The 26,947-nt window shown below is 43.4% G+C and overlaps 1 protein-coding gene across 1 annotated transcript in view; it reads right to left on the minus strand.

Moving 5' to 3' along the window:
- The window catches only part of TECPR2 (tectonin beta-propeller repeat containing 2), a 49,594-nt gene that overhangs the window by 18,133 nt on the left and 4,514 nt on the right, over positions 1–26,947 (minus strand). The window contains exons 2-13 of the mRNA XM_018561103.1: positions 25,964–26,234; positions 22,313–22,441; positions 20,103–20,234; positions 19,840–19,997; positions 17,206–17,518; positions 16,109–16,238; positions 14,639–15,052; positions 10,226–11,055; positions 7,994–8,177; positions 3,493–3,666; positions 3,054–3,234; positions 1,164–1,305 (exon numbers count right to left, since the gene is read on the minus strand). Of these exons, the coding sequence (XP_018416605.1) occupies positions 1,164–1,305; positions 3,054–3,234; positions 3,493–3,666; positions 7,994–8,177; positions 10,226–11,055; positions 14,639–15,052; positions 16,109–16,238; positions 17,206–17,518; positions 19,840–19,997; positions 20,103–20,234; positions 22,313–22,441; positions 25,964–26,182 (3,006 nt within the window). The 5' untranslated portion in view covers positions 26,183–26,234. The remainder of the gene's footprint in view (positions 1–1,163; positions 1,306–3,053; positions 3,235–3,492; positions 3,667–7,993; positions 8,178–10,225; positions 11,056–14,638; positions 15,053–16,108; positions 16,239–17,205; positions 17,519–19,839; positions 19,998–20,102; positions 20,235–22,312; positions 22,442–25,963; positions 26,235–26,947) is intronic.

Below are 26,947 nucleotides of genomic sequence, written 5' to 3' on the forward strand. Positions count from 1 at the left end.
CGATGCTGATTGGCAAGGAAGCCGGCTTCCAAGCCAATCATCATGGAGCTGGGAGGTGGTCCATTTCCCATCAACAGAGGACACTGGAGGTAACGGGAGGTATACTGAGACGCCGCAGCTGAAACAGATCCCGACACACATGGAGCTGGGAGGTTTTCCATTTAGAGCCAGCTTCCCAGCCAATCAGCATCGAGCCAGCTTCCCAGCCAATCAGGAAGCCAGAAGGTGTATCATTACTCGCCACGCAGCTTCCTGATTGGCCGGGAAGCAGACTCCATGCTGTTTGGCCGGATCTATGCTGATTGGCTGGGAAGCCGGCTCCATGTTCCCTCGCAGCACTGCCGGTCAGAGGAAATTTCCCTCTGACCGAAGTTCCGGTATTGGGAAAGGAATTGGAGCATTTGGACGAGTACAAGTACTCGCCCAATTACTCGGTATTGGCACAGATAATAGTATCGGTACATCCCTAGTCCTAACCTTACTCTACACCATCCCAACCATAAAAAAATAGGTAGAATTTAAAAAAAAAAGATAAACTTGGCTTCAAAGCAGAAACAAATGTAAATTTCAACATGTAGTCTGCCCATGCTGGGCAAAATGACAGGTTCACTTAACTGTAGGGAACCCAAAAAGCCGGTATCTACCTTCCCTGCCCATCCCTCACCTCTTCCCCATTGCCCAGTTCTGCTACCAGGCCGAAAAATTGCTGTGCAAGTTTTAGTCTGTTCATTTCCTAAAAGCTGATCTGGGTGGCAAAGTCAGCATTCCAAGGTCACTATCACACAAACATACCAGGGCCAATTTAGACAGGAGTCAATTAACCTTCCAGCGTGTCTTTTAAATGTGGCAGGAAACCAGCGTACTCAGAGGTAACCCACGCAAGCACAGGGAGAACATGCAAACTCCTTGCAGAGCGTGTCCTGATCGGGATCCCCAATTGGTGCAAGGCAGAAGTGCTAACCACTAACTCACTAAATTAAAGCATTGTTACTGGGAAGTGTCCTGCAGGAAGAGTATATGTGACATGGTACCATGCACCCCCAAAAAGAGAAAGGAAGGCTTGTTTTTCTAACATATAAACTTAAAAAACAAACAATCAAATAATACATTTCTGTCTACGTTCAGTTTGACTCTTGACTCTGAAAGAGAGATAAAATGCCTACTTGCCACCAATGGTCATCTTCTCCTTGTGGCTTCTTAGGCGTCACTCCAGTCCTGAACCACAGATTACCATTGGCGTCCAGGGCCCACACCGTTTCTTGATCACCCAGCGTCACACACACCGGTTCTAGAGCTTGTCTTTCACTGCGGAAACACAATGCATTTCACTGTTGCAGTGATATAAATACAGTATATACTCGAGTATAAGCCGATCCGAATATAAGCCGAGGTACCTAATTTTACCACAAAAAAACTGGGAAAAAATATTGACTCGAGTATAAGCCGAGGGTGGGAAATGAGGCAGCTACTGGTAAATGTACAAAATGAAGATAGATACCAATAAAATTACATGAATATTTATTTAAAAGAAAAACAATAACCTAGCTCTGTAAGTGGAAAAGGGGGTACAGGGCTACATATCATGTACTACGGATCATTTAACCCATTCATATTAGCAGAGGATAATTGTAAATCTATTGTTCAGTGCATTCTATATGTAGTATATAGTACATGTACATATAGAGTGCCTGCAACAATACATTTACAATGATCCTCTGCTAACATGAATGGGTTAAATGATCCATAGTACAGGGCTACATACAGATCATTTAATCCATTCATGTTAGTATAAATTTATTGTCTGCACTGTATTAGCAGCATATACTCCATATAGAGTATATACTGCTAATACAGTGAAGACAATACATAATTGCTTAATAAATCTCCCCCCCAAATCTGCCCTCACTCACTGTGTCCGTGTGCCGGAGAGAGCAGGGACGAGTCAGCGGCGCGCTGGTCCAGTGGGAGGAGCTCCAGGTGGGGTCATGTGAAAATAAGCGCATTGTTTAACAGGAATGTTCAGAACTTCAAATAATCATTATCCCATCAAACATTCACATTCACTACAATAGCTGAAGGAATAAACACAGTTTGCCTCGGTTCCTGCTCATTCTCCACAGAACAATAAAGAATTGCTTGACGGGTTTCCAGCCTATTCAGATGAGGCTCTGATGGCTGATGCTCAAGTGACGCAATCATTTCCTTTCTCGTGATACAAGACCGCTACATCACCTTGTTATAATCCTAAAGATCACAGAACAATGTGTAACCCCTAACATGGGGGACAACCCAGTCTTGGAAATAGACCCAGCAGAATTCTTAACCAGCTGATCAGCAAAAGGTTCTGAATGGAGGACACTCCTGCAAACAAGTAGCAGCGGGAGGAGAGGTATTGAGAGATTTTTCCTTCCCCTCTGAATATAGCTGCTGTTTTTGCAAGGAAGACATACTTGAATTTTTCTGGACGTTATAAAAATAACAGTTGGTGACAGATAGAAATGGAAACTGGGGATTCCTTTGAGTTCGTAGCATGGTGAGTGAAACTTCCTTTACTAAATGAGATGGAGGATTTAGAATAAAGGCTGGTGCAGAGCAAGACGTATGCAAGAGGAATAGAACTTGCATCAGACACCATCCGTGGGGGGAAAGAGGGCACTGTAACTTTAACTTACCATGGAAGAAAAAAAAAATGCTATATGTAATATAAGCAGGGGGAACATATTTCTGTTTGGAGAGGCATTGCGGCCTAATGCTCTCCTATGACACAGGAGCTGAGAGAAAATGTCCCAAAAAGGTAATTACAAGCCAGATTTCCAACCACGATACCTGCTGAACATTTTTACTGAAAGACAGCACTGAAAATAGCCATTTTCAATAAATATAATGTATACGAACATTTCATAAAGTGCATTAAAACTTTTTGAATCGTAAAATAAAGTCAATGATATCATAGGTGTCCCTGTCAGAAACATGACAGCAAGAAATATACAGTCCTACCATAAATAATAAAAGGCCACATTTCAAATATTTAAGACAGGTCCGGTCTTGCTTACCTGATAAGATCACATTGCCAAACCTCTCCCTCTGGAGAGAAGCTGCTGACTCCTTCTCTATATAGAAGGCCGTGCTGTTCAGTGAGGGCCCAAACCACATTGTTTCTGGCCGTGATCTGGGATAGCGGGCATGGGCAGTCAACCTTTATAGCTCTGGCACATGGGCGGTCCACGCTGAGGCCTGGCAAAAAATGAAGGCCAGAAAGTATATTTACTGAGGCTTACTTCACTACTCTGTGTACCAAAGTCAACCATATTCAAGGTCCTTTGGTCACTTCACCAGAACAGTCAGAAACACCAAAATACCAGTTCTTCACTCAGATACTTGTATAAAATACGCAGCACGCCCTTGTCAGCACAAAGGATGTTATATTACATGGGTTCTGTGAAATGTGCACAGTGATAATGGCTACACAGTGGTGGGTGACCACACACATACCTGTTTGTAAGTGCAAGTCTCCATTCGTCCGGATGATCCAGGCAGTATCATCGCTCAAAGCAACAAATGAGGCATGAGGTAAGGCCTCGTACCAGTGCCTCTTCCCTTTTATTGTTACCTTCCCGCAAGCAAAGGCTTTGTCTGTCTTCTGCTCTATTTTCCACAGCAGGTTTCCTGTAGATGGTAAACAGATCCTGATTATTGCAGCTGCAAACGGAGGTTACATTCTAGAGAAGAAACTAGAATTAGAGGCATACTAAAGGCACTGATGGCTTACTCCATTAGGACAACTAATAAGCGATGATTACACACAGTAAATCATAGCAACATATCAGAGTATCAGACTGTAGTTTATTGTATCAAGGCCAGAAATAGCTATGCTTTAATTTCTTCGCTATGCTCTTCACTTAAAGCAAACCAGTTCAGGGCAAAGCACAGGGTTCGCTTTAATCACCACCTCTCCCCGATGTATACTTACCTTTCCATAGCTCCTGTACTGCTTGGTTTTACGCTGGGAGCATAAGGAAATACCCAGTACTCCCACATGTCTACCAAAACATAGCTTCTGTACCACTTGGTTCAGCGCCGGGAACATAAAGGAAATACCCAATACTCCAACATCCGAATGGATTGGCAGGGGAGCAAACAAAATGTAAGTATATGCTGGGGAGGGCGCATTAAAGTCAACCTTTTGTTATCCAATACTTTGGAAAAGTTCACTTTAAAGTGTATCTCTACCAAAACATAGCTTCTGTACCGCTTGGTTCAGCTCTAAGAGCAGAAGGGAATACCAAATACTCCCAAAGCCAAATGGATGAGGAGGGGAGCAAACGAAAGGCAATTATATGCTGCTGGAAAGTACTTTCAGTTTAGTTTTTTTGCTTTTTGTTGCTTCCTGTTTCCAGTTGGGGCGATTTCCTTTCACTTCTTTTCCCAGATACATTCCAGGAAGTGAGAGGACGGTGAAAATTCCCACTTAGAAAGCCGTCACCAAAGCAGGTGTCCTCATTAGAAGATTTTTCCCTCATCTCCATATAATTTGGAATCACTGTCTGTTTGCCCTGGTGACTTGTCACCTCAAGCTACAAAGAGGGAAAACAGACAGCAATGAAAACCTGACAGCCGTTAGAAGTCACCTTTCTATGCTGTACTTAAAGTGACATTAAAGGCAAAAATGTTTTTGCCTCAACACAACGTTAATGAAAGCACTTACCTTAAATTATGTCTCTTAATCCGATCAACTTCTTCTTTCCTGTAGTTTTCAGCCTTCTCTCCAGCGCTGCGGTGAGTGTCCGATCCAGCGTTGACTCCTCTGTGATTTCTGGCACTTCCTGTCCCACGGTGTTTGCATGCGGGTGCACGCGTCCATAGATTTACCTTGCGTCTCTCCTCGCGTCCCGGACGAAAATGTGAACTGCGCATTTGCCCGCCCCAAGATCCTTTGCGGTTGCCCGTGCAGTTTCACATTTTCGGACGGGAGCGCGCAGGGAAGATACAGGTAAGTTTAAGCCGCTGTTAAAGCGTTTTGTTATTTAAAAAAACCTTTTGCATAGATCTACTGCTCGCTAGCAGTAGATCTATGCAAAAAAAGCTGAGGGTTTAGAAACCCTTTAAGAACTGAAAAATGGTGTTGGTGATACCTGAATGGGTTGACTGGAGTGATACGGCAGTTGAGAGTAATACGTCACAGGAAATGAAAAATCACAGTGACCAGGTGCTACCATGGTAAGATGGCATAGACCTACAAGAAGCAACAATGATGGAGGACCTAAGGGGGGCCCCAAACTGATCAGTGGTAAGCTGCACAATCTGTATACCACAGATTTCAAGGCTATAGTTACATCAAGTGAAAGCAAAGTAACCAGTGTTCTTTCAAAATAAAAAAATCCCCACCTCCTTCTATTTAGAGAAACTGTGCGCCTGCATGCAATCAAAGTTGTCAATGGTCGGAAGGAACTTCTCTTATCTGCATATTTCTGAAGACTGTCAAAATGTTTTGTAGTGAAGGATTGCAGGCTTGAAACTGGAGTGCATCAGCCCTGACTTTTTCTAATTCTGTATCAATATGAAATGCAGAATAATATACAATGTTGCAGAAGAACATTTCAGAATGCAGTGTACAATCCGCAGGAAAGTGATGCAGACTTCCAAGGCTTGCCTACTTCCTTGAATGGGATATGGAGTCCTAATGTAATCTCTCCGTCTCCTTACCCAGTACTCCCTGGAATCTTTGGATAAGGTCCCATTAACACTTCTGTTTAAAACTGCACACAGATTTAATGCAGTTTTAGGTGCGCCTCTACTTGCACTGCTGCGCATCTAACATTTTTTTGCGGTTTTAATGTGTGTTGAAGGTGACTGGAAAAAAATTATGAGGCTGCCATTACTGAGATCTATCTGAAAATTCTAGGTGCCAGGCTACATTCTCAACAAGAAACATACAAATCAGGAATGTCAGAAGTCCTTACCTTGTTCCAGGTCAGTGACTAAAAGTACTAAAGCTAGAGGGTCATTATGACATCCAAGCAATTAGCAGAACAATTTTCAGAAGAATAGGTCAGCAAGGGCAGCCATCCGGTTCCTCTGATAACATGACATTTTTCTTCTGTTTTCTGGTTTTACATTGCCATGTTTTGAATGTTTGTGTGTGATCACAGTGCAGCATCAATAACCCGACCTTGATGATGCCACGAAAGGTATGCGGAGAGGACGCCTTACATTACAGCTAACAGCAGCTGTGCAGTGAGACTGTTGCATGTCAGATTTAATTTCGTAATTAGTGCACCTCATAAGAGTTCTGAGGTGTGCACAACACCAGTGACACAATCATTTCTGCATTTTTCCACACAGGGTACGAGCAGAGCCATAGCCTGCTTGTAACTGCAATGTTACTTTGCTTGCAATATTCTGTCCTGATTTGCTGGTGAAGGCACCTCTGGAGGGGCTCTCAATGCCCAAGTATAAATTTCTACTTGTTGAATAATCTCAGACCAGATCCTTTGGTATAGAACACAGGTGAAGGAGTGTCACAAATTCTGTATTTGCCACAGATAAAAAATTTGCAGTAAGTCCAAACAATGGAATGGAGGAGTAAAGGACAGGCAGATTTATGGCTGCCCAGCAGTTCTCATGACAGTAACAGCCTGTTTCTGGCCATAATACTCTAGGTACAAAACCAACTGAAGTAATTGATATGACTTTTAAACTTATTGTAAAATGAATGTAGCAGATCGTTGTGAGGTGGTGACCCTGTCATTACCTGCTGCCCAGCTTCTTGATTGCCTGGGAATTCGGCGCCATGCTGATTGGCCGGCTCCATGCTGATTGGCCGGCTTGATGTTGATTTGACCAGGAAGCCGGCTTCCCGACCAATCAGGAAGCCGGTAGGTGAGTCATTGCCTGCCAACCGGCTCCCTGATTGGGTGTGAAGCTGGCTCCATGCCGATTGGGTGGGAAGCCAGCCCCATGTTCCCTCGGGGCCCTGCCGGTCAGAGGAACTGGAAGTTCAGGTATTGGGGAAGGTATTGGAGCATTTGGGTACGAGTACTCGCCCAAATACTTGATATCGGCATCGGCGCTTTCCTATTTAATTGTTCTATTGAAGCATGCATCCAAGAAATGAGAGGGACAGCGTGTTCTTCCCCTGTACTTCCTGGATCACAGCGGAGTACCAGCGGGAATTGTGGGTATCGGTCACTTAGCACATTGTCAACATGAAGGCAGATATGAGTGGGCAGAGTGATCTGCTCGACTGCCTTTATAGTCCGGACACTGGGTGAAATAATTGCCCCGGGACAAGCAGGAAAGTAAAAAGACCCCCTGCGCCCCCCAAAATCCAACAAAAATATTTCCAATCAAATATACCAGTTGCAAAATACCATTTAAATAATGTTGCTCCAACATTGTAAATATATAAAATCGCAATGCAACGGAGGGTCTGTAGCCTTGCGTCTGTACTCTTCAATTTCCATGCAATCTGATCTGTTGCGATTTTTAGGCTTTTGGTTTTTTTTGCTTCTTTTTTGGTCAAGCTTTATGTGAAGTGGCATGTCCAGAGTGGACTTACTTCACTGAAGCTTGTGATGCAATGCATTCGCACACATTTTTGCAGCATTGCTCTGCTGTCCAATGCGCTGGAAAAAAAAAAAGTAGAGCACGGTCTACTTTTTTCAGCGCAATGTACAGCATCGCAATGCACCGGTCTGACTGTCCCATTCACAGTAATGCATTTTTTGTTGCCCTTACAATACCATCCGTTGAAAAACAGATGTTAACGCAACAGATTCGGTGTGAATGGGGCTTAGACGGAGAAGAAAAACTTGACTGAATGAACAAAAGCCAACATTAAGCTTCCTGTTCCTTGCGATAGCAGATGGTTCATTTGTAACAAGGAAACTTTAGACACATTTGTTAATAATGAGAAGGAAGCCGCACTGCATGTATCAAGTATGAATGTCATGAATGCAGAAGGTTATGATTTATCTTTAACTTCAATACCAACCTGAGGGAGAGACTGCCACCTGCTGGACTGTATCCTCGAACTTCTGCCAGCGCAGGCCGGCTCCGGGCAGGGAACTGCAGTACAAAGACCCTTTGTAGTCCAAACACCAGATGTATTTCTCTGACACAACCAAGCTGAGGATGCCACTGGTCGGCCCCGAGTAAACCATCCAACTCTCTGCAAGCTGACAAAAGAACAATGACAAACAAGTCAGAAAGAGCACATGTCTACACTGTGGTTATCTTAGGTGTTGGACCTCTAAGGCAACATATGGTTTGTACAGTTACAACTGTTAAGTGTATGTCTGGGCAAAATAAGAACAAAACAAAACAAAAAAATCAGCATATGCAGTATATCTTTGAAATACATGTAGTTTATGTTTTGTCTCTTTAAAGTACATAACAATACCTGTTGATATCATCAAAAAACAGAGAGCTCTTAGAGAACTATGAGCTGAGTGCTTTTCACTCACCTCATAGTTCTAGCCGACCTGTGACAATGAGACTGTCACAGGTCGGCTCAGTAGATCGGGAGGTGAGCGAATAGATACCGGCGTTCGCTCACCTCTCGATCCTGTCACGGCTCTCTGCCGTGACAGGGGAGGGGCTGGATTCCCCTCTTCCCGCTCCGATCCACCAGCGCTGACTGGCGGAACGGACGGGGGAGGGTACAGCTGGCTCTGCCTCTAGATAGGCAGAGCCAGCTGTCAGTCACGCAGCTGGGCGGATCCCGGCACAATTGTCAGCTGGGCGGATCCCGGCGGCAGCTCACGGTATACTGCGCCGTCTCAGTATACCGCGAGCTGTACCGAGCCTAGGGTGACGGGAGAACGCTAGTTTGTGTCCTCCCGTTACCCTAAGGAGAACTATGGGGAAAAGCCTTAACCCCATAGTTCTCCTTTAACCTCCAGCTGACAATGCTGCCTCTGCTGCATTCAAATCCCAAGCACTGCCTAGGTTATCCCCTGCTGCACTACAGAACACCTTACCATCTCTATACCATAAGGGGAGAGTTCTGTAGTTCAGAAGGGAGAACTGAGCAGGGCAGATAACAGTGCTTGGAATTTCAGTGCAGCGGAGGTAGAACTGTCAGCTACTACAGGGAGTTAGAAGCTCGCTGGATTTTTGGCAGGATCATAAAGTATTTTTCTCTACTTGCAGAATTTTTTAAACCAACAAAAACAGAGAAATGTGCAGATTTTGCAGAGATGTACTGCATATGTTTTTTCTACTATTTTTGTCCAGCTATACATTGATCCATTTGTGAGTCTTATCTCTGCTAAGGTAGGGTCGGATCAAGGGCGTCCCGAGGCCGGGTGTCACCCGGAGTGGATACCGGGTGACACCCCACTGTGACGTCATCGCGCATGCGCGGTCATCTTATTGATACCTGCTGGTGGCCATACCAGAGAGAGGAGGGGACGTTTGCCCGGCCGGGTCCCCTCCTCTCTCCTGAAACTGTCAGGCTCTCGGTCCATGACCGAGTCCCCGACTTTTCAGAGGGGGGGGGGGGGGGGGGACACCAAAATGACTGTCATTTTGGTGTCCCCCCTCCAATGGTGTCACCCGGGTGATGCCACTGGAAAAAGAAAAGGGAAATTTCTTATTTGTAAGTGCCATCCATTTTACTTGTCTTGTATGTAGTGGAATCTATATTGCAGAGTTATTACTGTACAGCTTTTTTTTTTTTTTCTTTCAATAATGCAGCAGTGGGTTCAAACACTTCTCAACTTTTCATTACTTTCTGTATCTGCATTGAGAACTCCCATCACTTCCTGTCTTGACATCCGGGTGTCAGGGACAGAGAGTAATGGAAATCTTCTATAATGGAGACAAAAGCTGCAACAAAGGCTCCTTTTAGTAGATTGAGGAAGGGTTGGAACCTTCATTGGGTTGTCACTGCTTTGTCTTTTTACCCAATGACACTTGTTTTTAGTGGATGGAGAGATTTTTGTACAGATACAAATGCAATCTCGTTCCCCATATGCCCCCTGCAGCTAAGTGGAAAGCCCTGGAATACAAATTTCCCTGAAACACATTGGGGGGAATTTACTAAATGTGGAGCAGACAGAATCTGGAACAGCTGCACCTAGTAACCAATCAGCTTCTCTCTTTATTATGTCCAGTTAGGCAATGAAAATGAAAGCTAGAAGCTGATTGGTAGCCATTCACAACTGCTCCAGATACTGTCTGCTCCCGTCTTAGTAATTTTCCCTCATTGTGTTTGTCTCACCTGCTCAGATTTCAGCAACAAGCTTTCTTCCTGCATTGACCGGGTTAGGTCTTGCGAGACTGCCATTTCTGCCACGCTGGCGTCCGAGGAAGAGTGAGGGATGCGGTGGCCGTATATATCCTCCTCGTCGCTGGATGCCAGCGCATGATCCTGCTCGTTCCTCTCCATCCTGCTGGTTTTGATAACCTGTAGGGGGTCACTTGAAAAGGCATACGCACTTGCACTCATGCTAGCCCCAATAAAACTGGGGGGTATGTGGCACTGGGTGTTTGACACTTGTTGTCGGTCCTCAAGTGTTTCAGTGCTGCCAGTCTGAGAATCTAAGGACCGCCTCCCCTCTGAGACACCGGTGAAGCAGAACAGTTCCCCAGAGTCTGCGTTGGTAATCTCTCCGGTTTCCCTTAGTGGATGACGCTCAGATACATTGTGGAGCTCCTCCTCTGGCGCAGAATCTGTACAGAGATTTGAAGCCAACGTTTCCACTTCCTTAAGAGTTTCTATATTATATAGAGCATCTGCTGCAGTTTCATTGACCGTGGCATCATTATTCTGTTCATATATTATCTCCTTCTCCTCTCCGCTGCAGGAGTTGTTTTCGCTGTCGATGTCGGGAACCGGAGAGTCAGAAGTCTGTGTGGCACTGAAAACGCCGGACGTGTTGTCCTCAGCTTGGCCCTTGCCGCTTGCCAAGCTCTCCTGTGAGCTCAGGTGATCGGCACTGCCACCAGGCAGACTCACAGTGCCGGAAAAAACGTAGGAGGTTAGGGAGAGCGGACTGTCAACACTGGGAGTACTCTCAAGTGAGCCAACATGGCTCCTGGAGCCATTATCTGAAAAATACATAAACAGTATATAAATGCATGTAGACACACACACACACACACACACACACACACACACACACACACACACTGCAATAACTAATACAATCATTTATCCTTATTGGCAGCAAAGCTCCGGGCAACACCGGGTCAGCCAGTGGACAACCCAGGCTACCCAGGAACCCTACAATAGAAAGTTGATTCAATTTAAAGTAGAACTATGTTCAAAGTAATTTGTCTTTCTTTTTAAAATGCTGCCCCCCTGAACCTTCTTTACACCCTTCATGGATTTAAAGGTTTCAGTCATGTATGCCCTTTTCCTTCTTACCTCAAGACTGTACATATTAAGCCCCTGGAGTATCTCCTGATATGTTTTATCCCTCAGACCTTTCACCATTTTTGTTGCCAGTCTCTGGACTCATTCTACCTATCAATATATTTTTGCAAGTGAGGTCTCAAGAACTGGACATGGTATTCTAAAGGACGTAAATAGAAGAATCAGGACCTCCTTCCTCCTGCTTGGGATCCCTCTAGTGATAATAAAGATCTATATAGAGGAATCAGGACCTCCTTCCTTCTGCTGGCGATCCCTCTAGTGATAATAAAGATCTATATAGAGTAATCAGGACCTCCTTCCTTCTGCTGGGATCCCTCTAGTGATAATAAAGATCTATATAGAGGAATCAGGACCTCCTTCCTTCTGCTGGGATCCCTCTAGTGATAATAAAGATCTATATAGAGGAATCAGGACCTCCTTCCTATCAAAGTACCGCAGCGATGAATATTGAAAAATGGCCTGGATGGGAAGGGGGTCTAAACACCTGGTCTTGAAGTGGTTAAACTGGAAGATTTGCTACTGTACAGTTCTGACATGACATTTACTCAGAGCAACAGCGCCACCTTTTGGTGTGTAAAGATTATGTCCCACATTAGATAATTGCCACTAAAAATATTGCATCAAAACACACTCTATAACACAACTTCAATAACAAAACAGCCTTGTAATACCTCTATGCGCATGGAAACAAATATTAACTTGTATGTGTAGCCTGTCGAAGCTGCCAAAGGATAGAACAAGGACACACACATGCACAGGACAAATCACAGTGATCCGTGATGATCTTACAGTAAAGAAGTCATAAGATTAAAAATTTAAGCAACCAACATACATGAATATTAGGCATCTATAGGTACTTCAGTGTACAGCTACATACACTATATTGCCAAAAGTATTGAGACACCCCTCCAAATCATTGGATTCAGGTGTTCCAATCACCTCCATGGTCATAAGTCTATAAAATCAAGCACCTCGGCATGCAGACGCTTCTACAAACATTTGTGAAAGCATGGGTTGCTCTCAGGAGCTCAGTGACTACAAGCGTGGTACCGTGATAGGTTGTCACCTGAGTGCTGGAGCCCGCCAGGTGCCCAAAGCCCAGCGGATCAATTATGCAAATCTTGAATTCTGTAGAAAAAGTTGAGCTCAATAAAACAACTCCCAAAGCAGCATCTCTCTCTAGCTCTGGGAAGGGGGGGGGGCACCTAATGTAGATGCTCACTATTAATTGAGGGTTATTATTATTATTGTGGTTGCTTTTCTTTAAAGCTGAATTTTAATCTTCTTATATTTTGCTTTCCCTGGTTTCTCCTCACCTTTGAAGTGCTAATTAAAATACTCACAGTGCTCACAGTGTGCAGCGAAATCAGAGGAAGCAATTTCAGTCCAGGAGAGGAGTACAACTGTGCGGGACTGAAGAGAAGGCCCGGGTTCAGATTTAACGTGACCCTCTGCCCAGTTGACAGTGTCGAGGAAAGGGTTACCTGAAAAGAATACCTTTACCTCCACTACAGACTGCACCACTGAATCCCAATGCATCGATGAGGAATCGTTTCAAGAAGTCTGCAGGGAAGCTGATCAAGGATGTCAATCCCCTATGTCCACCATATATATTGAGGTCAAAGAAAGGAGCCTGTAAACGACGCGAGGTACCAAGCAGATCAACACTCCTGGAAGTGTCAGCTTCCCAGCAGACTTCAGGGGGCGATTCCAAATAACGAAGCAGTGTTCGGGAGAGGTAAGGATTTCCATTCTTCTTTTCAGGTCACACTTTTAGGATCTGGTTCGCTTTAAAGCCCACCTCTAACCAAGACCCATTTCATTTATGATAGAGTGGGGAAGAGTTCAAACCTGTCAGGTTTTTATTGTGTCATGAGATCCTGTATTTTTTTTTTTTTTATTTCCTTTCCTTATCCAGTTGACATCCGCGGTGTTAAACCCCCTTCCCATCCAGGCCATTTTTCAGTATTCAGCGCTGCGGTACTTTGACTGACATTTATTCCGTCATGCAGCGCTGTACTGAAATTAATTTTATACCCTTTTTTGGGGACACATAGAGCTTTCTTTTGGTGGTATTTATTCACCACTGGGGGTTTTAATTTTTTTATATATTAAGGAAAAATTACAGATTTTAAAAAAAAAACAGTTTCCAACTGGTGGAAGGGATGGGGGAGGGGCAGGTAAAGCTGGCTCTGCCTCTAGATAGGCAGAGCCAGCTGTCACTCACGCAGCTGGGCGGATCCAGACTTAATTGTCGGGATCCGCTTCAGCTTCTCAGTATACCGCAAGCTGTAGCTTGCGTTATACTGAGCTTAGGCTAAAGGGAGGATGCTAGTTTGTGTCCTCCCGTTACCCTAAGGAAAACTATGGGGAAAAGCCTTAACCCCATAGTTCTCCTTTAAGCTGCAAGATGAGGCATTCTGGACCTAACACAAGGGACAGTTGTATGTTTGAACCTCTGCTATATTATGCTCACTGACAGCAACGCTTCATGCAGCACAAATGTCTATTGTATCATCAGATCATTGCTGCCAAAACACAGCAGCTAATTTTTAAACTCTTCCAACGATTTTTTCATGATAAGCGATGAACAAGGATAAATAGAATAATCCAAAAAACACCCTCAGCCCCTTCACAAAGAAGATTGTAGTTTTCAAACAAGTTTATGCTACATGCAATTTTTTTTTCCAGTGGAACTAAACTGACAAAAAGTAATCTTACTTTTGTGGAGCACAGTGTGGAAAACATGATTGCATGTTTTTCTATTAAAAAAACAGCATTCCCTTATTTTTACTTACTGAAGGATCTTTGCATGAACTCCCAATGGATGTGACCCTCCAGCAGCGACTGACTATCACAGTTTTACTGCAATTACTGTAAATACTGTGTTGGCACAGCGACTTGTAGGATACCTCAGGAAAGGGTGACACTGCTGCAGCTGAGTAAGCGTTGTCACCCTGGGGATATACTTTGCTTGCTTAATTTAAATGAAAAAAAGTTTAACATTTTGACAGTTAAGGAACATGTGCAAGAACATATTTGCTTTACGTAAAAATAGTTATTGGAACGGTTTAGGCCACTCTTCTGCAGAGGTCACATCACATTGGAAAATGTCTCACTTTAATGAGTTCCCATCATGCCCAAGGCAGTGGATTTTGATACTACCAAACTTATATGGACTCTATAAATCCCCTAATTTAAAGAGGAATGATTGCTAAGGGTTAATGTTGCTTACACATCACCAATGTACGTTACCTTGCCTTTTCTTTTTCTTCTTCTTCACTTTAATGGCTTTCACCACCAGTTCTTGGTCAAAGTCCTCATTGCTGATGGTACTGAACCTCTGTGACAAAGACCGCTGTGTCCTCACTGTGTTACGGGGAGAGCTGGGATCCTGTTCCGTCAAGCTGTACTCGCAGTCCAGGGAGTTCCGTGTTTGGCTTCCCCTGGTCACCTCTACAGGCAGAGAGCTCCTCCTGACTTTAAGCTCCATCCCTGACTCTTGGCTATCTTCCTCGGTCTCCAAAGGGCACAGCTGGATCCTCTCTGTATGCACTGCCTGGGCAGCAGGCATCTGGTCTTCTGTTACAGCAGACACTGACTCATTGCAGGTATTATTCTCCAGCTTTGAGTGTTTCGCAGGCACACGGAATGGGCTATGTATGGCAGCTATGAAAACAAAATGAAACAGAATTAAAAGCGCTTTCAAGGAAGAGAGAGAATAAAAACATGGAAAACAATAGAGCAGACATTGTGTGAAATGAAAGGCCTGGTTATCTTGTATTCCCCTTTCCCTGCAATTAAAATCACTGAAAGAAATAAATATAATAATAAAACGTCGAAAGAAAAATGTGAAGAATACTAACACACCAGCTCCTGACAAAATCACCCAGGTAGGGGGGATATCACAGGGTCCTAGAAAAGCTGACAACACCAAAACCCCATGAGAATGTGGCCCTGCACAGTGCTGGAGCATCTTCTTGAAAGATTTAGAATCTTCATCTTTTCCAGAATCCTGCGGTGGGGCCCAGTGACATCACTGACAGAAGTGTTAGGAGTCCAGGTGGAAAGTTCATATTTTTTTTCATTTATCTTCTAGTGTTTTAGTTTTTTTATTGCTTTCAGTTATTGTATCTTATTCAGCAGGTATAAGGGGGGCTTCAAGATAATTGTTAAGTTTTAGCCAATTTTAACTAAAACTTTTATAAGATATAGAACGGTCATGCACAGAAATTTTAAAATGTCATATTAAAACGATAGCATTTGAATCAATGGCCAGCTGATTTGCTAAGGAAAGTCAAATGTATTTTCTTTGCAACCACAGCAACAGTATACTGTATCACATTTCCACCCTGCTGCTCATGGAATGGGCCCACAATTTTTTCTCTAAAGTTTGCATAGAGCTTGAAATAAAACCCCGGGTATCCCCAGTGCGGTCTTTAGGTTTGCAGGAGTTCCATTGGTATTACACACCTACAGCAATGTCAAGGGTGCAAAGTTTCTTATTACACCGCTGGCACTGGTCATGTGATTACGGAGGGCAGGCCCTGCTTTTGTCAAGTTGTCCTTTAACTCAAAAGTATTTTTATTCTTAGAAATTCTGGACCACAATGAAATCCGATTTTCCATTAGCCATGTTGGATTTAATACAAGTTTCCAATTCTGTATGGAGATCTCATATCAAATAATTCAGATATGACAGTGATACAAAAGGCATCTACATACCCGAAACAGCCCCTTCTGGCATGTCAGAGATTCGAATGATCTCTCTGTCCCCTTTCAGAAGGAAGATTTCATTGTTTACACACGAGACAGAAACAATATCGCCGGCACTTTCCAGACCTCCGATGACGGCCTGAAAGGAGGAATAAAAAGTTTAAATTAAAAACAAAAGTTTTTCTTTTTCCCCAGGTGTCAATCACTGGTTTTTTTCCCCTCCAAAAAGCAGGACGTGTGTACTACAGGACAACTCCCTCTGTTTTCATCTCTATAACATGAGGGTGGTGCTCTTTCATTTTCAGAGGTACCCCGGAGCAGGGCTGATAAGCTGGCTTGGGATAACTGTGCTGCCACAATAGTTGTATGAAATATGATAATTCATAGTCATAGTTAATATTCACATTAATGTGAAATGAGAATTTAAATAGTTTATTTTCCTTATGCCATTTACTCATTGATATTATATGGTTAATTAATGTGCTGCCATCTTGTGGTCATTCTAGTTATTGCACGTTTTCCTGTGTTCCCTCCCATACGTGATGCATTTCCCCTTTCTTATTAGTAGCCACCAGTGTCATGGCTGACAGTAACATGACCACATGTTAATCTGCATTGCTTGGAACCATAACTATCTCCGACCTTCAAATACCCTCTGTTCATTCATCTGATGTATCCTGTTGTCAGCTGTAACTAACCAGCTGCAAGCAATAAAGCATTTTGTGGATGAAAAGGTATTTGGTGAGTTCAGCTATCTGATAAGGATTGTCCGCAGTGATTATATCTGCTTATACAGGCCAGGCATAGAGGTCTCCGCAAGGGATAAAATCGCTAATACAACAATTGGAATCCGAATAATAACACAGCAGAGAGCACGGGACAGTACTAGATTTCTGACAGGATCAGCAATTGTTTGCATTTATCAAACAGATATAAACAGAATGCTTGTATTTGCACATTTAATACCAAAAGAAGAGAAGTTTGTGGTTAGGGTTTACACGCACTTTAAATAAAAGAACAAAAACTAGCAGATTAGTGGATAACAGTTTGGATCTCAATCCGCTCAGTCTATTTAAATCATCTGTAAACATGCTAGGTTTGGTTACCTGATTGACAGTGTCTATGATGTAGATGCTGTACTCGTCCCAGCTCAGAACCCATCCTTCATGCAGAAAACATGACAAAAGGCCCAGGTGCTTCTCACAGAGTTTATAGCTTTCCTGGTTCGTCGTCTCAACCCGAGGATACAACTCAAAGGATTCCAGTCCGCGAGATAAAATATCCTTTAATATAAAGGTAGACTGGACGAATCCTTGGACATCAGCCTTCCAAAGTCGCAGTCCGGGTCTTCCGGCAAATAACGTTAAGTCGCTTTGCTTGCAGAGCCCAGGTATAAAACAGGCTCCATATCTGCCATTACTAAAAAAAAACAGATAACATTGTGTACTGCTTTGTATTTAAATAAAAAAATAAAAGAAATGAAAACAGCACTGCAAATAGAAAAATGTCATCCACCAGGTACTAAGCAGCCTGCAGTGCCAGATACCAGGACAAATCTCTAAATAAATCCTATTATCAATTTTGTCTCCTTTTCTGAACCTGGGAGGGTTGCTGTCTGCTATTGAGTGATGAGGCTGGGCTTGGTGTGAATGGAGATTGTCCAAGCCCACTCAAATCTCTTACTGCTACTCCCTCCTCCCAATCCAATCAGTTGCGGGGAGGTGTATTCTCTGCCCTGCAGCTATATGTCACAAAGGGGCGGGGAACACCCGACTGCAACTGCCACCAATGATTTGGGTCAGGAATAGGGGGTGAAAGTCAGACTTTTGAGCGGGCTTGGGCGCACTAAGCACCAAGCCAACCCTCATATCTGCCGCTCATCTCTCCAACCCATTTGCAACCCATTTGTAAAAATAAGGTAACTTTGACATGCATGGTAGCAACACGTCTCAAACATTGGTACAGGGCAACAAAAGAACTGGCAAAGTAAGGGGTACTAACAAGGAAGAACTGGAGGAACGTTTTGCAACTTATTAGGTTAATTGAGAACAGGTCAGTAACATGATTGGGTATAAAAATCTATCATGCAAAGAAGAAGCCACATGATCCAGAAACGTTGCCGTCTTCTCTGTGCCAAATCTCATTTAAGACGGTCTGCCACAAAGAGGAAACAGTTCTGTGGTCAGATGAATTGAAATTTAACATTCTTTTTGGCAACCATGGGCGCCGCGTCCTCTGGACTAAGGAGGAAAAAGACCTTCTGGCTTGTTATCAGCGCTCATTTCAGAAGCCTGAATCTCTGATGGAATGGGTAGCTTGCACATCTGGAATGGCACCATCAATGCTGGAAGATATATCCAGGTTTTAGAGCTACATATGCTCCCATCCAGACAACGTCTTTTTCAGGGAAGGCCTTGTATATCTCAGCAGGGCAATGCTAAACCGCATACTGCATCTATGACAACAGCATGGCTTTGTAGTAGAAGAGTCCGAGTGCTTAATTGGCATGCCTGCAGTCCAGACCTTTCACCAATTGAAAATATTTGGTACATATTGAAATGAAAACTACGACAAACAAAACCCAGGACTGCTGAGCAGTTACAATCCTACATCAGGCAAGAATGGGACATCATTCCTCTCCCAAAACTCCAGCAAATGGTCTGCTCAGTTCCCAGATGTTTACAAAGTGTTGTTAAAAGAAGAGGGGATGCTACAGCGTGGTAAACACGGCCCTGTCCCAACTTTCTGGAGACGTGTTGCTGTCATGAATTTCAAAATTACCTTATTTTTTTCTTAAAAATAGGGATGCACCGATACCAAGTACCGTACTCAGTACAAGTACAGATACTTTGAGCTCCAAGACCAGACTAGAGAAAAACACAAAAAGTTAGGAGGCAGCTGTCATTTGTAAGGAGCACACGGAGCTCCTGGGATTTGTACATCTCTGTTTTAATGTATGATTTGGTTTTTATAAACATATACATATATATATATATATAAGGAATGCACCGATACCATTTTTGCAAGTATAAGTACTGATGCTTGTCCAAGTACTTACTGATACATTGTTGTTTAGTGTCATGTGACAGTTTTTCTAAATCAATACAGACTAATGATTTCAGGACAGTGGTGGAGTGCCAGAGCTAGATCCCAGCTGCAACCACTGCAACCCTGGTAGTTCTCATGAAAATGCCAAGTATCGGCACTGGTATCTGAACATATGGTCAGATTTTCAATTAATCCTCTAAGCGAAAATCGAAGCAAACAGCTGATGACACGGTTCTAATACATATACAGTATTTTACCAGTACAAAGTTATGCAATTGATCAGCCAGTCTTGTGACTCACACACCTCTGTCACACAGCATAGCCAGGAGGATTCAGCTTTGCAGCCTCCTGTGTCATCTGCCTATTCACCATAAGCAGAGTGATGCTACTTCAGTCTTTTACGCAGTCTGGAGGTAGGGAGGTGATACAAGAAGCTGCAGAGCTTTAGTAGTCATTAGTCTTGTGTCACCATCCTAGCCATACACTGCGGCAAAAGGTGAGAAAACCAGAGAATTGGCTTAACAGATTTGCAATTTATTTGGCAGATACAAACAGATCACATCTCCTCCAGCTGTCCCTGGAGTCTTTCGATAAGCAAGGTGCAACAGATCATGGAAAAAAGGGTGTTTAAAAGGAAAAAAGAATCCAAAGTCCTATAGAAAGTTGGTAGGTGACTAAATGGGACTACTTACGATTTTCTAGGCTGGTTCCCCACTTGCTCGACAGACTTCTCCTCTGTGTAGAACAGCAAACATCTCTGAGTGGTGGACACCAGCAAGATCTTTTGGCTGTAATCCAGCTGAACTATTGAGGACAGCTCCTCCAGTATAAGGCTAGGTTTACAGGATCCCTGGAAAAGATGTACACAGGAGGGATCAGTAAAAGAACCCAGATAAAAAATAAAGTACATTGAGAAGCCATGTCATCTGTTTCCCCAAAAAGTGTGAGAACACACCTTGTCAAAGTCCAAATTAGACTGAATGATTTTCCCCCGATTATCTCCAGAGAATAGCTTCATCCCATTGGGGCTCCAGGCCAGGGCAGTGATGCTGCTCTTGTGAATGCCGAGTACATCAAACCTCCGTAACTGCAATGCAAAAATGGTGATCAGCATTATGAAGTGCTATTGCCAAGGGCTGCACTAATTCCAGGACCTTGGGGGCCAATACACCCAACAAAACTGTAAGGCTTAAAGGCAGGGCTGGACAAATCCCAGAGGCAGGTAGCCAATGCTCCTTAAAAATTTCAGCTGGCGCCTAACTTTACAGGTTTTTGCTAGTTATCAATGGAGCGGACTCCTAAAAAAGCAATTCTGCTGGCTCCTGGATTGGACAGACTGGCTCCCAAATTCCAGATTAAATTGTCCACTCCTGTCTTAAGGCAAACTTAAAAGATCTGAAACATATATGCTTCCTGTTTTGGTGGGTAGAGAGCCTGGCCAGGGGTGGACAACACTGGCCCTCCAGCTGTTGTGGAACTACAGGTCCCCCAAGGTGTTGCTAGACTGACAGTTACAGACATGACCCCCAGAGGCATGTTGGGATTTGTAGCTAAAGCCCAGCTGCATAGTTGCTCACCCCTGACCTAGGCCTTACTATTGCCCGAAGAGGATGCCCATTGCAGTGAGGCTTAGGAGACAGGCCCTAGTTTTTAATCCTCAAACCCAAGGCTTACAGGATAACCACCAGTGTGCCGATGCTTGCTTATAGCCTAATGACAGCAGACTAAAGGCTAGAAGGTGACAAGATTCTGCACAGCTGCAGGTTCTGAATACGGTCATCACCTTCTAGCTTAACAGTGTGGCAGAGTGTGTGTGTAAGAGTCATAAGTGTGACAGAATAATGAATGTATTGGCAAGTAAAACATTTCATATATATGTACTAAAGCAACTAAGCAACTAAAGCATGTTAGTTTTCTGAGCCATCAACATGGCATTGCTGGTTTAAGCTCCAGAAAAGAGTGAAAATAATGGAGGTTTCGCTTACTATCCGTAGGCAAATTCTAACCCTACACTAAAGCCCCGTCCCCACCCTCTTAGACTTTACCTTGCCCAAAACCTTACAACGTAATCCCTAAACTATCTTTAAACGATATCTCTCCAATAAGACGCACAAGACCGGAATCCATAAAATGCAAGTTTATTGTTGTAAATTCCATACAGAGTCCAAAGTTTCAGGTGAATACAGCATATACACCCCCATAGGATCTCTCCCACTCCAGGGCCTCTCTATGATTAAGCCCAGGTGATGAAACCGGTGAGAGGCCCTGGAGTGGGAGAGATCCTATGGGGGTGTATATGCTGTATTCACCTGAAACTTTGGACTTTGTATGGAATTTACAACAATAAACTTGCTATTTTTTTGGATTCCGGTCTTGTGCGGCTGATTGGAGAGATATCCTTTAAGGAGTGGGAGCACACTGCAGCCTGTGCCCGGTGTGTATACTGATAACTTGCAGTCAGAGGTGGAATTGGAGCAGTGAGGTTTTGCCTTTCTAAATTTCCCAAAACTGTCTTGTTTGCCCTTGAAATAGTATTAAAACCTCACATTTTCTCAAAATTAGATTCATATAGCAGAGCCGAGCAGTGGACAATCCATGCTTACTTTAAAAATTGCAATAAAAAAAAACTTAGCTGTGCTTACTAGTGCATCCTCTGCCTTGCTCTGCCTCACTTCTCTGGACTTATGGTCAGGCAATGTGGAATGACAGCATAAAAGTCCCCTGATCACCTCCTTGGGACTACATGTCCATGATTCCAAGTGCCACCACACGTGCATGTTCTGTCTAGTCCTTTCTTGCCGTCTATGTTAGCATAGACATAGGCAGCATCCAAACACTGGCTTGTGGTATCTCTCCCAGAAACACCCACATAAGCGTGGCTCCATAGAACCCCACAAGGCAACGGAACCACTCCAGAAGAGGAAACCTGCGGCAGAGATCTTTGGACTGGCTCAATATAGAAAGGCAAACAAAAAAAGAAGAAAAGAAAGCAGAAAATGTAAGTACCGAGGTAAGCTGTTGTAACTGCTTTTAGGGTTTAATAACACTTTAACCTGCACCTTAAATATTGCAGTGCCAGGCTTCTAGCACCAAAGCAAAAGGATTCATGACAGCAATGCCTTCAAGCTCTGTGGGTGGATACACAATATATGATGTGCCACTGACCTGTTTGTTTCTGCCAGGCAGAGGGGACACCAGCTGGAAAATGGCAACCCTGCCAGACACCGTACCAACTGCGACTAGGTCATCAAAGCAGCTGAGGAGTTTAATGACAGTTATGGATTCGGTTTTACCCTGCAATAAAAAAAAAAAGAGAGGATATTATCCAGATCTATGTAAATATATATCCGAAAGAACAGGGGAGAGAACACATGCTGTCCCAGGGTACAATGAAAGTGATACACAAGCTAAACAGAAGTGCTGAACAAAGCATCGTCTATGTATCTCAGGAACCCTGAACTTGGGAAAACTCAACAAAGCAGACCTTGCAGTACAATACAATGTTCACCTATAATGTTCCCTAGGCTTTTGGTACCTGTAATGAAAAAAGTTAGATTTCATATTTACCTTTCCCCCGTCTAACGTAGTGCTGGGTATGACATATTAATGCACCACAACAATGCAAATAGGCTCTAAATGCGAATATGCTCCTTCTCATATCTCCTTACTTTGCGGTATGCTTCTGGCATCGCCCACTGTTTCAAAATTAGTCTGCAGAATCAAACAATTCTCTACTGCTGATCTGCAAATACATTAAGCCCTACCGGAGAAATGCCTGCCAGGAGCACCCTAACCTTACTGTAGTACAGCTCACAGCAATCTCAGCAAGAGGAGCATTTTATGATGTGTCTTGCCTGCACAACAACTCATCCAAAGAATAAGGACCCTTTCACACGGGGTGATGATGAGAATCACATAGGCTGATCTTGCAATGGAGGAAAAAACAGAAATAACCGAACCCCATGTTGGTCTGGGGTTGGACATGTGTCCATTTATATCAGGTTACCACCCGATCTGTCATGATCAGGCCAGGCTAAACGAATCTCACTTCTTTTTATTTTCCTAGACCTGGCCAGAGTCGGGGGTAACCGGGTGTAAACAGACACCAGCCCATTTACACACTGCTGCCCATGGACTGGCATTGGGCATCCGATCAGGTCCACTTGAAAACCTGATCGAATCGCCTGTGTGAAAAGGGCCTTACAGAGGAGACTTCTGCGCATCGCTGGAATACTGCCAATGAATGCTTTTCTGCATTCTGCATGAATGCAGAAAAACTTGCATATGAACAACTTGCATGGAAATTTTAATCTTGCCTATTTTATTCGTAGCACTTTGGTACTGAGGCAGAGAGAACTGCAGTCACAACATGCAGCGAGTGGGGCCAGAATTCCTATTCCAAAAGGTTCTGTTGGGGCGGAGGGGTTCTTTTAGAGCCTTGGTTCTCAACTGATGGGTCGTGACCCAAAAGTGGGTCGCGGCATGCTTTCCCCTTTTCTAGGCGAGAGGCTCCTCAGCCTCCCCTAGAGCAGCACTATCAGTTCTCGTGCCAAGCAGCCATTCAAAATATGCTGCCCGACGCCGAGTGTCAGCTTGAGGTGGGGTGGGCTGGGGTTATGGCAGCGAGGGAGCTCCATCCATACGTGCATTGCCTACAGCTCCCTCCCTTGTCCTGTAGAAGTGCCTGGACCAGAGTGACGTCACATTCTGGCCTCCGGCACCTCTACAGCGCACGCTAGGGAGCTGTACAAGCAATGCACATATGGATGAAGCTCCATCGCAGCACAGCAGCCCACACTGGACCCCAGGCTAAGGATCCACTCCAGTTCTCATAAGATAGAAAGACTAAGTGGATCTTAAACAAATAACTTTTTTTCGGAGTGTGTATGTGTGTGAGAATATGTCTGTGCTTCTGTGTGTCTGTCAGTGTTTTTGAGGGCCTGTTCACACCAGTACAGTGCATTAATCATACAGTCCCGTTCTGATGTGGTAGGTGTGTTGCATTGCCATTCATTTGAATGGCACCCCAAATGCACCTCCCACCCACAATTTGATCGGCCGCATCGGAACGCGTGGTACCACAATGCCGTGTGTTCCAGTGCAGTGCGACTTGGGTCATGACTTAATGACCAAGGACAAATGTGGGTCCTGAGGTTACACAGGTTGAGAACCACTGATTTAGAGTACATGCCATTAAAATATTTGGAGAAAGCAGAGTGTGGCAAAAAGCAGCCCTACTCAGCACATGACCACATGTCACACCTATGTCAAAGGTGTGTGTGCCAAATTTCAGTCTGGCTCCCAGATAAAACTGCTGCCACCTTTCACTAGAGATTGAACGCTCTATTATAAGGGGAGTTTCACTTTAAATCTTGCATTGCCTCCAAGCTGTGCATCTATCACATAAAGATTTAATTAATAATGACACACTAAGCACGCTGATTATCCCATTAGCAGCTGGCTGAAGGGATGAAATAATAAAATCACGAATGCTGATCAGCATCACAGAACTTAAAATGGATTTCAGCACTTATGCGCATGAGGAAAACGAAAGTTCAAGTGCTGTATTTTAATAATAGATTGGAAACCACATTTTTCAGTGAAAGGGAAGGAGAATATATTTCCGTAGGACTTTACTCTTTAGTCTCTGAGCAATTATATTTTAAGGAGTCAATCTACCCCAAAAAACGTATACTGAGACCTCTGCTTGGGGATCCTGGTCCTACACACCTGCCATAGCCATGGTCAATATCTAAAATCTAATAGCATATAATAGTATATCAAAGGTTTGAGAACTTCTCATGTTTTTCTTGAAATAGATTTTTAACTATCTTCCCACTCTAGCATTCTGTTATGGTCTTTAAAATATTTATTTCCCCCCATAGACCTGATGAAGGAGATGAACTGAACTTTGAAACGTGTTGGCCAAATCATTATTCTATTAAATAAGACACCTATGACTGAAAGCTATTCTTCTGCTTATTGGACAACTAAGGGTTTGATCCTACTGGTTGGAGTTCAGAGATTACTGTTTATATTTTTTTTATTTCATTCATTTGACTACTACCGGTACATTTTGTCCAAGCATGCTGCCTACGTTCTTTCACAGATAAGAGATTTTTGGTTTGGACCCAAGTGTGTTTCTTTCTCTGCAGGTTTCAGAGCTGTTTATGTCCCCACTGGCAAGATCTTCCATCATATGTGTTATCAGGACAACGAGGACACCCATACTTTTGTTAAAGAGACAGGAACTATGTCCCAATGGGGACATAGACAGCAATAAAAGACTGACCGTGGTTTGAACCCTTCCCCACGCTAATCAAAACGTTTCAAAAAATGTCTTTAAAACAAATGTAGAGTTTATTCAAATAAAAAAAAACTGTTTGGTAGAACAAATAGTTAAAACCCCATTCAGGTTTGTCTTATCATGTTGTCCCGTTGAGGAGATTTACCTATACTTCCTGTCCTGTAGACACATCTGCTCCAAGCTCGCTCCCGGGATGGACTACAATCTCAATACAAATTAGTAAACTAAACATGAGATTATAGTCCATCACAGGAGTGAGCTTGGAGTGGTGACCACTTTACAATACACAGGGACCATGGGGAACAAAAAGTAGCCCCCCTCCAGAAGGAACAACATTGTCAGCACCAATTCAGAGATGATTTGAGGATCTACAGCCGAGTGATACACAAATAAAATACATTGTTGTTAATAGGTAGGGTACTTGATTGTATTTATAAGCTTGAACTCCTAAGTTTAATGTCACTTTAATTTAATAGTTTAAAAAGTTAAAAATAAATGCAGTACTTTACCTCCAAATTATACTTTTTCATCTGGTTGGTATGCCGGCAGTAGAGATACAGCATTCCGATGCTGCTGCCGATTGCAATGTAGTCTCCATTGACGTCCAGTGCAGTCAGGTAGACGAGGAGGGAACGGAAGCCTTTCTGAACTTTAGCCGGGATGGCATTCAGAATGGAGTACAATGGACAGAATTCCTTAAAGGTTATATCTCCTGGTAAGTTGGCCATGGCTCCCAGTCTGTTACACGGCAGTACTATGTTACATCATTCCAAGGTGTCCCTGAGGGAAAAGGAGAAGTAAAAACAAGAACGCCACCATGCATGTTCTTCATCTAAACTGCCTGCATAGAGAATTCCCTAAAGCAATATTAGATAAACAACCATCACACACAAGTTTATGGGGTCCCCATGTCTCTATGGGTCATAAAGCAAGACATCTAATTTTACAGATGCAAGAATCTCTCTCCCCCTCCCTCTCTCCTGAATATATATTATATATATTCCCCTTCAAAGCAATAACTTGACTATGCAACCTACTGTACGTGGAGTCTGATTTAGGATTAAGGAGGATTAAGGTAAAAACACCACTGAGACAGATTATCTCATGTACATTCTGTATATAGAAAAGGTTTCAGAATTTCCTTTAGAAATGAGAATTTCCCCTTTTAAGACATTATTTGAATATGCTACCCACTGATAAAATATGTAAAGTCCTAGGTTCAGATAACAGTTTTCACTTCCCTTTTTTTTAAAGAACTCAGAAGATACCCCCATCGAGATATATTATGTATTCAAGAGAGATACCTTGTCAGTTAATTCTAAAGCCGAATTCCTTCACACCCACCACAGCGGATTTTTCTGTGCTACTTCCCCAGTAAATCCAGTGAAGTCATCACCCTAATTAAAACCTCATTTATTTTACAATTAAAAGATTACTATGGGGTAAGTGTTTTTCCCTATAGGTCTCTTTAGGGTCACGGGGGGGGGGGGGGG

Source organism: Nanorana parkeri, unplaced genomic scaffold, assembly GCF_000935625.1.
Source record: "Nanorana parkeri isolate BGI_ZX_2015 unplaced genomic scaffold, ASM93562v1 scaffold499, whole genome shotgun sequence".
NCBI classification, from domain to species: domain Eukaryota; kingdom Metazoa; phylum Chordata; class Amphibia; order Anura; family Dicroglossidae; genus Nanorana; species Nanorana parkeri.